This window comes from Bufo gargarizans, chromosome 2 (assembly GCF_014858855.1).
Source record: "Bufo gargarizans isolate SCDJY-AF-19 chromosome 2, ASM1485885v1, whole genome shotgun sequence".
Classification (NCBI taxonomy): Eukaryota; Metazoa; Chordata; class Amphibia; order Anura; family Bufonidae; genus Bufo; species Bufo gargarizans.
This window is the reverse complement of record NC_058081.1, coordinates 162,679,866-162,693,170: the sequence shown is the minus strand read 5'-3', so window position 1 is coordinate 162,693,170 and position 13,305 is coordinate 162,679,866. Positions and strand designations below refer to the sequence as shown.

At 41.7% G+C, this 13,305-nt stretch overlaps 1 protein-coding gene across 2 annotated transcripts in view; it reads left to right on the top strand.

Annotated features, from left to right (window-relative positions):
* The window catches only part of LOC122929642 (tropomodulin-2-like), a 104,601-nt gene extending 91,505 nt beyond the window's left edge, over positions 1-13,096 (top strand). For both annotated transcript variants that reach the window (XM_044283274.1, XM_044283275.1), the window contains exons 7-10: positions 1,120-1,227; positions 5,976-6,119; positions 6,203-6,347; positions 11,389-13,096. In XM_044283274.1, the coding sequence (XP_044139209.1) occupies positions 1,120-1,227; positions 5,976-6,119; positions 6,203-6,347; positions 11,389-11,423 (432 nt within the window). In that variant the 3' untranslated portion in view covers positions 11,424-13,096. The remainder of the gene's footprint in view (positions 1-1,119; positions 1,228-5,975; positions 6,120-6,202; positions 6,348-11,388) is intronic.
* The last annotated feature ends 209 nt before the right edge of the window (positions 13,097-13,305 follow it).

Genomic DNA, 13,305 nt, shown 5'->3' with positions numbered 1-13,305 from the left:
AAGTATGCTTGACTTCACATCAAGAATGTAGCAAGTTAAGCTCCGAAACATGTTTGACTGAAAAAGCATACTTTGAATGAATTCACATCGCTGGAGCGCTCTAATAGGATTTGAACTTAAAGTACTCACGGATAACTGACCTGTTACCTGGAAAAGCGGAACACTAGCAGCTGAAATCAAGAAGTTAAGAGGCGACCTGAATACTAAAGCGGCGGAATCAGTGACTAAGAGAGACGTCGCCATAGCATGTGGCACGCCGACTTCTGAACAAGCTGCGATTGAAAGATTCAAGCTGCAAAGGTCAGTCTGTTTGTCAGAATAGGAGCGGGACGCCGCACTAGAGAAACAGCCTAACCGTGAGTAAAAGAAATATTTAAAGTATTGAATGCATTCAATAAGAGACTTCCTAGATAAAAAGGAAACCTAATGAAAGGAGCACAAGAAGATATATAATGATCAAATGCTGTCAATTTCACAGCTGTTAACAACATTGTTGCAACCTTGTGACCAAATCAAGTGTAAAGACTTCCTGCTATAACATTTTTTTTATAATTATTGCGAATATTGCTGCCATTCACTAACTGCTATTTTTCAAGTGATATATGAAGACATATAAAAGGAGGATAAGAAGCTATTGAATGAATATGGTGTAATGTAACTACTAAGAACATTGTTGCAAACACTGTTATACACCTGATCTCCACTAAATAGTGGTTTACACAGGGTGATTGATATATGGACTTCTCATCAAACTAACTATAGAGATCCTTTGCCAACCTTGCTGCTATCCATTAATTGCCATTTTTTATCTGCTGCTATATTGAGATTGTTATTAATTCTTATATTTTTTATTGTTATTTATTGCTATTATATTGGTATTTTAAATAATAAAAACTGCCTTTTCATGAACCCATAAATAGAGTGCCTGCCCGCTACTATTTTACATTTTGGAACCATGTGGCAGGTTGCCAAAATTCCATGGGCATAAACCACCATGCGAACATCCCCTTTAAGTCTTTTAGTAACTTATATTTATTTGTTTATCAGCTCCAGGCAGTTTTTCTTTTTTTTATTCATTTTGTTTTTGTTTCTCTTTAAATTTTTTTCAATGACCTGCAGAACATCCCAATACCGACCCTAAAGGAATTTGCAAAGTCTTTGGAATCAAATACCCATGTGAAGTCTTTCAGCCTTGCAGCAACGCGAAGCAATGATCCAGTAGCTATTGTAAGTATATATTAAACATGGACCATTGATCTGTACCATTGTGATTGAAAACATACCATAATTATAAAGAGGGCTATCATTTGTGTGAATTCTTACAAAGTTGTTATGACGATATATAGCATAGTTTAGACTCGGCACCACTTACACTATACACCGCTTCCTCTTGTTTGGGGGGTGTTTTGGAACTCAGAGATTCCCTTTAAGGGACAATTGTTTTTGGAGCTCCCAGAGAATCTAGATATAGATGTAGGACTTCAGTGCAAAACATGGCACAGTAAATTGTTCACACTCCCAACTGATTGGCCACACTGAAACAACTGCATTGTACATTCATGAGAAAAATAAATAAAATAAAATATATATATATACAATTTAAAAAAAAGGCAGTACAGCCTGAAATCAAATGTGGGTGCGCAGCCCTCTGGGAAAAGCCAATCCCAAAATTGTAGGTAGGAAAAAGGCAGCACTCTAAAGTGTTTTTAATTTTATTTTTTTGGAGTGCTGCCATATATATATATATATATATATATATATATATATATATATATTTACGTATCAGGACATAATGATCCTTAGAAGGTCTTATGATAGATTACACCATGTCATTATTTAACAAAAACTAGGACAAATGCAGAAGCTGTATGTGAAAAATTAAAAACATCCATCCATTGGAATTAAGGGGTTAGGGTAAGTAATCAAAGTCCCTTGAATAATTGATCATCAAGTGTAACCACCTCTATAAAAGCAGAAGTTTTGGAAGTTTGCTGGTCTGCAGCATTCAGGCTTGTGTTAAACAATGCCAAAAATGAAATCTATCAGCAGGGAACTTAGAGAAGCAATTGCTGCTTCCTATCGATCTGGGAAAGTTTATAAGGCCATTTCTAAACAATTTAAAGTCCATCATTGTACAGTGAGAAAGATTATGCACAAGTGGAAAACATTCACGACAGTTGAAAATCTTCCCATAAGTGGACATCCCAGCAAATTCATCATAAACTCAGACCATGCAATACTCAGAGAAATTGCTAAAAGCTTACAAGCTACATCTTAGACTCTACAGGCCTAAGTTAGCATGTGAAATGTATAAGTTCATGACAGTATGATAAGAAAAAGTCTGAACAAGTAATGGCTTGTGTGGAAGGGTTGCCAGGAGAAAGCCTCTATTTTCTAAAAAGACCTTGGCAGCACGGCTCGGGTTTGTAAAGTTGTGTCTGATAAAACCACAAGACTTCTGGAACAATGTTGTTTAGACAGAGTGGGATGTTGACCATCATGCACAGCGCCACATTTGGCAAAAACCAGACACGGCAAATCAGCACAAAAACCTCATGCCAAATGTCGAGCACAGTGGTGGAGGGGTGATGATTGGGGCTTGATTTGCAGCCACAGGCCTTGGCACCTTGCAGTCATTGAGTTGACCATAAACTTCTCTGTGAGCCAGAGTATTCTAGAATTAAATGTGAGGTCATTTATCCAAAAGCTAATGCCTGGCCGAAACTGGGTAATGCACAAGGCAGAGATGCCAAGCACACAACAGAATGGCAGAAAAAGAAAAGAATGAAGGTGTTGGCATGGCCCAGGAAAAATAAAGACTTCCACCCATTTGTAATACTGTGACATGACCTTAGGAGAGCTGTGCGTAAATGAGTGCCCACAAACCTCAATGAACGGAAGCAATGTTGTAAAGAAGAGTCAGTCAAAATTCCTTCAGAACAATGTGTAGACCAGGGATGCTCGACCTGTGGCCCTCCAGCTGTTGTAAAACTGCAACTCCCACCATGCCCTGCTGCAGGCTGATAGCTGCAGACTGTCTGGGAATGCTGGGAGCTGTAGTTTTGCAACAGCTGGAGGGCTGCAGGTTTAGCATGCCTGGTGTAGACTGATAAAGTCATACAGAGAACAATTACTTTAAGTTATTTTTTGCTAAAGGTGGTTCTGTGACCTATTGAGTCATGGGGTGGACTTTTCGCATTTTGGCTTTATTTTTGTGGAATAAATAATGACACAGTGGAATCTATGATGTGTTGTTTCTGAGGTTGTAGTTACCTAATTTTAAGACCTTCTAAGGGTGAAACATTTTTTTTGTCCTGATACATAAAACCATTGAATTTAAAGAGGGTGCACTTTGTTTTGCTCATGACTGTATATATTGGAGGATTATATACAGTGGGAGAACTGATCAAGCCCCCTGCACCAGTAGAGGTTAGGTTACATGTCTTGTAGCAGAATGTTGCTACATTTATGTCTCTTTACAAGGGCAGAGCAGCAATATATGCTAATGGAGAAACTATATACAATAAATAAATATCAGTGCAAAAACTGTAAAGCATAGTGGGGGTGATTTAGCATGGGGGGGATTTTCAAAGTCACTTTTGCAGATGTCTGCTTTATGCCAAATTTATCAAATGTTGCATAATGTTTGACAAATGTGTTGTATCTTTAAGTCTACTTTCACACTCGCATTTTGGCTTTCCGTTTGTGAGATCCGTTCAGGGCTCTTACAAGCGGTCCAAAACGGATCAGTTTGCATTCTAATGCATTCTGAATGGAAAAGGATCCGCTCAGAATGCATTAGTTTGCATCAGTTCAGTCTCCATTCTGGTTTGGAGACGGACACCAAAATGCTGCTTGCAGCGTTTTGGTGTCCGTCTGATGAAACTGAGCCAAACGTCAATCAATGGAGGACGGATCTGTTTTCTATTGTGCCAGATTGTGTTAGTGAAAACGGATCCGTCCCCATTGACTTACATTGTGTGTCAGGACGGATCCATTTTCACTAACACAATCTGGCACAATAGAAAACGGATCCGTCCTCCATTGACTTTCAGTGGTGTTCAAGACTATGGCTATGTTAAAGATAATACAAACGGATCCGTTCAGAACGGTTGCAGACTGCTGTATTATCTGAGCGACTCCGTCCATGACCGATCCGCACAAAACACGACTGTGAAAGTAGCCTAAGGTTCACACTAGCGTTAGGGATTCCGTTATGGCTTTCCGTTATATAACGGAAAATAACAGAATCCATAAGATGGAAGGACGGATCCGTTCTTCTGCCCATAGACTTGTATTATGACTGAATGCAAAATGGACACCTGTCTATGGGAATCAAAACGGATCCGTCTTGGTCCCATTGTGCAAGACGGAAAACAAAGTCCTGTTGATAGGACTTTAATTTCCGTTTTGCATAACGGGACCCAGACGGATCCGTTATGCTTTCCCATAGACTTCTATTAGGACGAAAAGCAAACGGAATGCCTTTTAAAGGCTTCCGTTTTGCATTCTGTCTGGACGTTCCGTTATTTTCCGTTATAACCATGTTATAACGGAAAGCCATAACGGAATCCCTAACGCTAGTGTGAACCCACCCTAAGGCCCCTTTCACACGGGCTAGTATTCCACGTGGATGCGATGCGCGAGTTGAACGCATTTCACCTGCACTGAATACCGACCCATTCATTTCTATGGGGCTGTTCACATGAGCGGTGATTTTTACGCATCACTTGTGCGTTGCATTAAAATCGCAGCATGCTCTATATTCAGCATTTTTCACGTAACGCAGGCCCCATAGAAGTGAATAGGGTTGCGTGAAAATCGCAAGCATCCGCAAGCAAGTGCGGATGCGGTGCGATTTTCACGCATTGTTGCTAGGAGACGATCGGGATGGAGACCCGATCATTATTATTTTCCCTTATAACATGGTTATAAGGGAAAATAATAACATTCTGAATACAGAATGCATAGTAAAATAGCGCTGGAGGGGTTACATTTTTTTTATTTAACTCACCTTAGTCCAGTTGATCGCGCAGTCCGGCTTCTCGTCTGTCTCCTTTGCTGAACAGGACCTGTGGTGAAGTCACTCTGGTCATCACATGATCCATCACATGATCTTTTACCATGGTGATGGATCATGTGATGACCGGAGTGACGTCACCACAGGTCCTGTTCCTGCAATGAATGCTCACCACAGGTCCTGTTCCGCAAAGGAGACAGACGAGAAGCCGGGCTGCGAGATCAACTGGACTAAGGTTAGTTAAATTATTATTTTCTTTTATCCCCTCCAGCGCTATTTTACTATGCATTCTGTATTCAGAATGCTATTATTTTATCTACAGAACACCGATCCCAAGCCCGAACTTCTGTAAAGAAGTTCGGGTTTGGGTACCAAACATGTGCGATTTTTGTCACGCGAGTGCAAAACGCATTACAATGTTTTGCACTTGCGCGGAAAAATCGCGAGTGTGCCCGCAACGCACCCGCACATTTTCCCGCAACGCCTGTCTGAAAGAGGCCTAAGTCTGTCTTGATATGTTACTCCAATTTGTACTCTGGAGTAGTAATTGAAAAAATAAGTTCCAGTAAATAGATCTGGCTTAAATCAGCTTGACAGACAGCAACACCCACTTTTCAAAACTGGAATGAGTGGTGTAAACATGCAAAAAGTAGAAAAATGTGTGCATAAATAAGCCCGCAAAGTCACAATGCCCTATTTTACAACTTTTTCAGACCAGAATTCTGGAGCACAGGGCTTGATACATTCTCCCCAGTGTTTGCAAAGTAACTCTACTTTAGATTTCAACTGTAGCGTTATGTGACATGCGGAATTAAGGGAGCACCCATCGCTTTAGGTTGGGGAACATATGGTAGATGGAGCTACACTTAAAATATATGTAGAGTTAGGGGAGCTGTCAAAAGCGTGTATTAATGTCTGTGCCTTATTCATCACTTACCAAACTATCATTTGAAAGGCTTTTGCAGATATGTTAAAAGTTAATAAAACATTGAGGAGTCTCAACGTAGAAACAAACTTCATAACGGGAACTGGGATTTTGGCTCTTGTAGAAGCTCTGAAGCAAAACAGAACCCTCTCAGAGATTAAGATTGCTAATCAGGTAATGGTATAATAATAATTTATTTATCACTGGATTGTATGCTGTAGCTCAGATGTATCTCACATCATTTTCCTTGTCTGCAGAGACAGCAGCTGGGGACTGCCGTGGAGATGGAAATTGCTCAGATGCTTGAAGAGAACTCAGCAATTCTTAAATTTGGATATCAGTTTACACGGCAAGGTCCAAGGACCCGGGTAGCTGCAGCCATTACAAATAATAATGACTTAGGTAAGTTCTGATGTGATATCATTACCAGCACAGAGCACCCAGCAGTGGGACTGCAAGTGATACCAGGTATCACATGCTATACCAGTATGATCAACAGATGTCAGACATCAACGATAAGAAAGTCTTTTTTAACCAGACATCAGGGAAAGCAGCTCCTAATGTGAAGCAGCAGAGTATAGTCATTGCATACAGTGCATTTGGTAAGTCTTCAGACCCTTTCACTTTTTTCAAATTTTGTTATGTTGCTGCCTTGTGCTAAAATAAAAAGTCAAGTTTTCACCCATCGATCGGCACTCCATACCCCATCAGAATTGTAGAAATTTTTGCAAATTTATTGAAAAGGAAAAACAACAATTTCAAATGGAAATACTGTAAGTATTGATCATCTTTGAGATGTTTTTACAGGGCCTTGGTAAACCTCTCCTCAGTAAAATACACATGAGAACCTGCCTGAATTTTGCAAAAAAAGCACCGAAAGGACTCTGACAGTAAGAAACAAGATTCTCTGGTCTGATGAAACCAAGATGGAACTTTTTGGGCTCATTTCTAAAAGTCAAGTCTGTAGGAAACAAGGCACTACACATCACCTGCCCAATACCATCACTACAGTGAAGCATGGTGGTGGCAGGATCGTGCTGTGGGGGGTTTTCAGCAGGGAGACTGGTCAGGGTTAATGGAAAACTGAATGGAGCAAAGTACAGAGAAACTGTATTCATAATGAAACCCTGATCCAGTGCGTTCTGGACCTCAGACTGGGCCGAAGGTTCACCTACCAACAATAAAATGACCCTAAGCTCACAGCCAAGACAACACAGGAGTGGCTTAGGGACAACTCTGTGAATGTCTTTAAGAGGCCCAACCAGAGCCCTGACTTGAACCCAATCAAACATCTCTGGAGAGACCTGAAAGTTGCTGCCCAGTGACTATCCCCACCATCCAACCTGACAGCTTGAGAGGCTCTACAGAGGAGAATGGCAGAAAATCCCCAAATACAGGTGTGTAAACCTCAAGAAGATTGGAGGCTATAATCTCTGCCAAAGGTGCTACGCACTGAGTAAAGGGTCTGAAAACTTATGTCAATGCAAGATTTTAGTTTTTCCTTTTTAATACATTAGCAAAGATTTCAGACATTCTGTTTTTTACTTTGTCATTATGGGGTATTGAGTACAGAATGATGGGGGAAAACTTGTATCTTTTTATTTTTTATTTTAGCACAAAGCTGCAGCATAACAAAATGTGAAAAAAGTGAAAGCATCTGAAGAGGTTTCGAACACATTGTATGTAAATGCTCCACCATTTTTTTATATTCATATAGAGACTTCTAGTAGTAGTAGTATAGAAAATGTATTCAAAAGGTAAGATATATTGCAGAGCTGTATTCACAGTTCTGCTTTTTGGGACTGAAAATAAACATAAAGCTTTTAGCCTGACACATCCACACCGGCATGTTGTGTCTGAGGTTTGTGAGCAGTGCCTTCAGCTCTCAGGAGAAACGCCCAAATATTAAAGTCTTCAGACTAAGAAATCTAACGTAGAGGTGCATAAAATATACCGGACACGAGATTTGATGCTGTGCAGTTGACATTGAAATAACACAGGGCTGGTTGACTAGAGGTGGAAATGGTAATGAGATTGGAAACTACTGCATTTCCTACCCTGGATCAAAAATACCGATCAGATAGTAATGCCGTCTGGCAGCCGCATACTCTTGTAGCCCAACCAAGCGTCTCTTCCAACTCTGAGTCATCTACATTTATTTCCAGATTGTGTCAGCAGGAGAAGGGGGAAGTTCCCCCCTCTGATCGCTTCTCAGTCTAATTTTAGTGAAGTAACAGAATCATAACTTTTCCTTCTATGTATTTCTAGTTTCTTTACAGATAGGAATGGCACAACTGAGGGAATTGACCCCTGAGCCGTACTGAGCGTATTACTAATATGAAAGCACCCGGCATTATTATTTACAGATAAATGCAGAGGAAACAGTGTTCAGATAAGGTGCATCCCTTCCTACGCTCTGTATGCCACAGTTGTATGCAGGGGCGGATTGGCCATAGACCTTACAGGGAAATTTTGCGGCTGGCGGATGCCCAGAGGGCCGCCCAAGCCTTCCTCTCTGCCCTTGGTTGTTACCACTGAGAGCTTATTATGTACCGATTGTGAGAATCAGGTACTCATGTACCTGGCCAGAGACCGCACATGTCCTCCTGAATTCATCTACTGTGGCCCAGATCTCATGTCCTAAGTCCCTGCTACATATCTTAATTAGACACAACTGGAGGAGGAGGGCAGAAAATGGCAGCTATTGATGGCCACCACAGAGGGACAGCTTTTGGGGCAGTATATTCTGCTGCCCTGTGGTATATGGTCCTGATGGGAAGGTATTTTGCACTATGCTATTGCTGATGCTGCCTACTTGTGTTGCCTTGCCTTTTGTCAATTTGGACCCCCCCCCAACATTAGGCCACTTTTAAGGGTTTTTTTCAGGGCCACTTTAAGTTCCCAGTCCGCCCCTGGTTGTATGTATGTTATCCCTGTAAGGCCTCATGCACACAACTGTATTTTGGGGCCGCAAAAAATGCAGACAGCACTGTCTGCATCCGTATGTCTGTTCCGCGGCCTTGCAAAAAAGATAGAACATGCCCTATTCTTTCAAGAATAGGACATTTCTACAGGCGTAATGAACACAGCTGGGCTCCGTGTTTTGTGGATCCACGGTTTGCAGACCGCAAAACAGATACAGTTGTGTGCATGAGGCCTAAATAGGAATGGATGACAGCAGCGAGCAGTGCATATTAGGCCCCATACTTTCTTTCTCAGAAACATAGCATGCTTTGCTCAGTTCCAATAACAAAATGGCAGGGTTATAGTGTGAACAGTGTTGGACTGGGGTCAGTAAAATCAGTAAAATTTATTTTGGGGCCCACCGTACAGATACAGTCATATATTACCTGCTCACACAGCAGATTCTATCAGATGGAGAATATGGGGGTCCCTGCAGCAACTTTGAGAAGGTAGGTCCTGGGGAGCAGAGGACACTGGCAGCTTTCCTCTACACCTAGAAGTCACCTCAGCTCTGGTCGTGTCTATAGTAATACACTGGGGAGTTTCTGTAATAATCTATCAAGATTTTTATAAGAACATAGGCTGGTTGAGGTGCTGTACATTGAATGTATGTATGTAGTGCAGTACGTCTACTGTGTTATGTGCCACTTGTGCAGGGGGTGGGAGACTAGGGGCCCACCTTCATTAGGGGCCCACCGTGGGATTCACCTGTACCCCTGTGGGCCAGTACGAGCCTGAGTGTGAACGTACAATTAAATGTATTTAACCATAAAGTAATCGAGAAAGAAAAAATTCAGGCAGCCAGTACATTCAACAGGGGCCTAAATATCGGCTGAGATATGATGTCTGTCCTATCAGGGCAACCCTCTGCTATACAGAAGTAGGGCACATGGATATCACTGATGGGCTCCCACTCCAAGCTCCTCTATATTAGCTGCTGCCTTAAAAAGTGGAAACATTTATTACAATTATTAGAAATCATCCAAAAACCATACCCGCTGATTACCTGGGGTTCTGCTGCTGGTACCCCTGATGATCGACTTGCAAAACCTTTTAGATCCAAACATATAAACATCAACTCTGAGGTTCAGCTGAAGCCAGCTATACACATTAGTTATGTAAGCCAAATCAGCCAAATTTGGTGAATCTGTATGGGGGCCTTCCGACTCTCCCCCAACAGCAGATGTAGGGGAGATAAGGATCAGGCAGGTTGGATTTCAGTTGCCAATCCTTTTGTTCTTGGTGAAATAAGCTGCTACCAGGGAGGTGGCTTTCTCCCCTCCCCAATACTACGCTTGGCCAAGCATGCATGTGTATGAATGGATTGAGAGTGATAGATCTGCTGGCCCTGTCTATACCATTTTAGGGTTGTCTTTATCAGTTTTCTTCTGGAAGACAGACATGCAACTTTGAGACAGTCTCTAGGCCACTATGTGAGTTGAAAGTTATTTCAGATTTTAAAAACATAATTACAGTCATCGTGGTCTTTTCTTTGTTTGCGGGCACAAAGTGTGGTTAGAATGAAGATATGTAGTAAATGGTCCTTTTAAAGGGGCTGTCCGGAATGAAAAAAAATATAAAAAATCTTTCCCCAGAAACAGCCAGATTCATGTGACGTACCACTGTTACTGGAAGAGAGCATGTGTTTTCTTTCTAAGGGTACGTCTACACAGTGATTTTGGGGGTCGGATCTCCGTCAATCTGATATAGGGCTGCCATAGGAATGAATGTGGTCACAGCTCAAACACTGCTCGATTATTTATTTATTTTTTTACAATTTACGTCTCAGTCGCAGCAAATGTGCTGCAACCCCATCCATTCCTATGGCAGCCCCACTACAGCTGTTGTGTCCAAAGTCCCTGTGTGGACGTACCCGAATACTTGACAGCCCATCCTCAGAATAGGTCATGAATTTCAGATCGTTGGAGATCCAACTCCCCCACTGATCAGCTGTTAGAAGTGGCCGCACGGGATCTTCGCTGTTTTTCTGCATGCTGTCTACATTGCAGCGGTGGTGCAGTGTAATTACGGCTGCTCATCCCACCCACTATTGAGGAGTTACAAGAACCTGCTACAGCAATGTACAGTATGAACTAAATGTGCGTTACTGAATGTAATTATATGTAAAAGCAACTTATTCATTTGCATAATAATACAGATGCATCATATAGATTCTTGTAATGACAACGAATGTGGTAGCAGCAGGTGGAATGTGTAGGAACAAACATGAGCTGAAGCAAAATCCAATTGGATTCTTTCACATTTTGTACAAGCAACATATTTTTGTAGTAACCATATGCAGAGACTGCAATGCACATCAATATACAATGTAGTTGACGCTGTCGCCACCTGGTGGCCTTTACTGGTACTATATTTTGTCAAATGGCAGGATTTATTTGACTTTATAACTGATTTCTATGTTCTGTGCTCTTAACTATATGTGTGGATTACAATATGCTAATTTGTTTTGTCTATACAGTGCGTCAAAAAAGAGTTGAAAGGGATCATCAATAAAGTCGCCCAAGATGAATTTACGTACGCTGTCTTCTTTTGGAAGAAGGGGAGGCCAACTTCCAAGACTCATCGCTGCACTAATGTAATGCAGTCCTTTTGGACTACTTTAAATTGCTGACTTCCGAAGACTTTAAAACAGCACTACATATTTTTTTTCTTCCAAAACCTGCACTTGTACTTTCTATATGTTAATACAAAACAGGTTTAGGGTGACGTATAGCTCATAATTGTGTCAATGGAGTGCTGACGTTGCCAACCATGGGGTGCTGTAACGTTCCCTGTTTCTTTTTTAACAGGGCACCTGGCAGTGCATTGCCATCTTTCAATAGTTTCATGTATGATCCATCCTGATTTCATTTTCATTTTTATGTAGAGTTGTAAATTGTTGTTTAGGCTCCTTTAAAATGCCCAAAGCAACAGATACAAACTTTGGCTTTGCTTAGAAAAGTGCTTGAATTCATCTGCATAGATGCCCCCCATGTACACAAAGTCATGTCATACAGTATAATACAGCTGTAGTGATAAAATATAATACTTCCTGCTGAATCCGAGACTCTAAGCTCATGCCAAGAGGTCCTGTTTACACCCACATTTATCTAATGTGCACAGGGTACCATGTCTTACGCTTCTTTTTGTACTAGGGGCTAAATCTCAGATGTTCATGTACTCCCATATGTGAAACATATACAGCTCTGCCATGTCTTGGCTATGCATGCTGCCAATGCAATATACACTTGTAGCAGATGCCCAGTCGTAGTCTTAATGATATGTCAGTCATGACCTTCGTGTGCCGCTTTCCTGCTATGTATTTTCTTGTTAGCCATAACAGAGCAGACAAACTACAAATGGTAAAAACCAACAGTAAGGCTGGTCATACACGTAACATACACTATATCGGGACAGATACATATTACACCTACAGGAGCTTTTATGACATGCCACTCTAAATCCATATTGAGTTGGTCCCCCCCAATTGCAGCTAGAACAGCTTCCACTCTTCTGGGAAGGCTTTCTACATGATTTTGGAGTGTGTCTGTGGGAATTTTTGACCATTCATCCCGAAGAGAATTTGTGAGGTCACTGATTTTAAGGGACAAGGCCTGGCTCACAATCTCCACTCAAATTCATCTCAAAAATGCTCGAGGGAGTTGAGGTCAGGGCTCTGTGTTGGCCACTGAAGTTCCTCTACTTCCACCCAACCATGCCTTTATGGCCTGGGCACAGTCATACTGGAACAGAAAAGGGGCTTTCCCAAACTGTTCCCGCAAAGCTGGAAGCAAACAAATGTCCAAAATGTAATGTTATGCTAAAGCTTTAAGATTTCCCTGGAACGAAAGAAGACCCAACCCTCCATCACAACCCCTGAAAAACAACCCCATAGCACTATCCCTCCTCCACCAAACTTTACAGTTGGCACAATGTAGTGAGGCAGGTAACCTTCCCCTGATATTCATCAAACCCCAAAACGTCCATCAGACTGCACGATAGAGAACCGTTTTTCATCACTCTACAAAACATGTTTCCACTGCTCCAGAGTCCAGTGGTGGACTCCATCCTACTGTCACGCTTTGGTGTGAGAGGGAAACACCACACTGAAAATAAGAGGGAAGGGGGGAACAGGGAATCAGGCATGAGAACTAGGGAAGGAAGATAGACACCTCCTAGTGAAAACCCTAACCAAAATCTTGACTGACTACCAGTATGAACAGACCCCAAAGGGAGTCCTATCTAGCCCTTTAAGACCCTGGTACTAATGGTAGGGACGAGATTACCTGCTCCTCCAAAAGGAAGGACGAACAGGAGTCTACTTCAGGTATACAAACAATAGGGAAATGCAACACACAGAACCCAAACAAAATACAAAAGGGAAAGGAAAGACTAA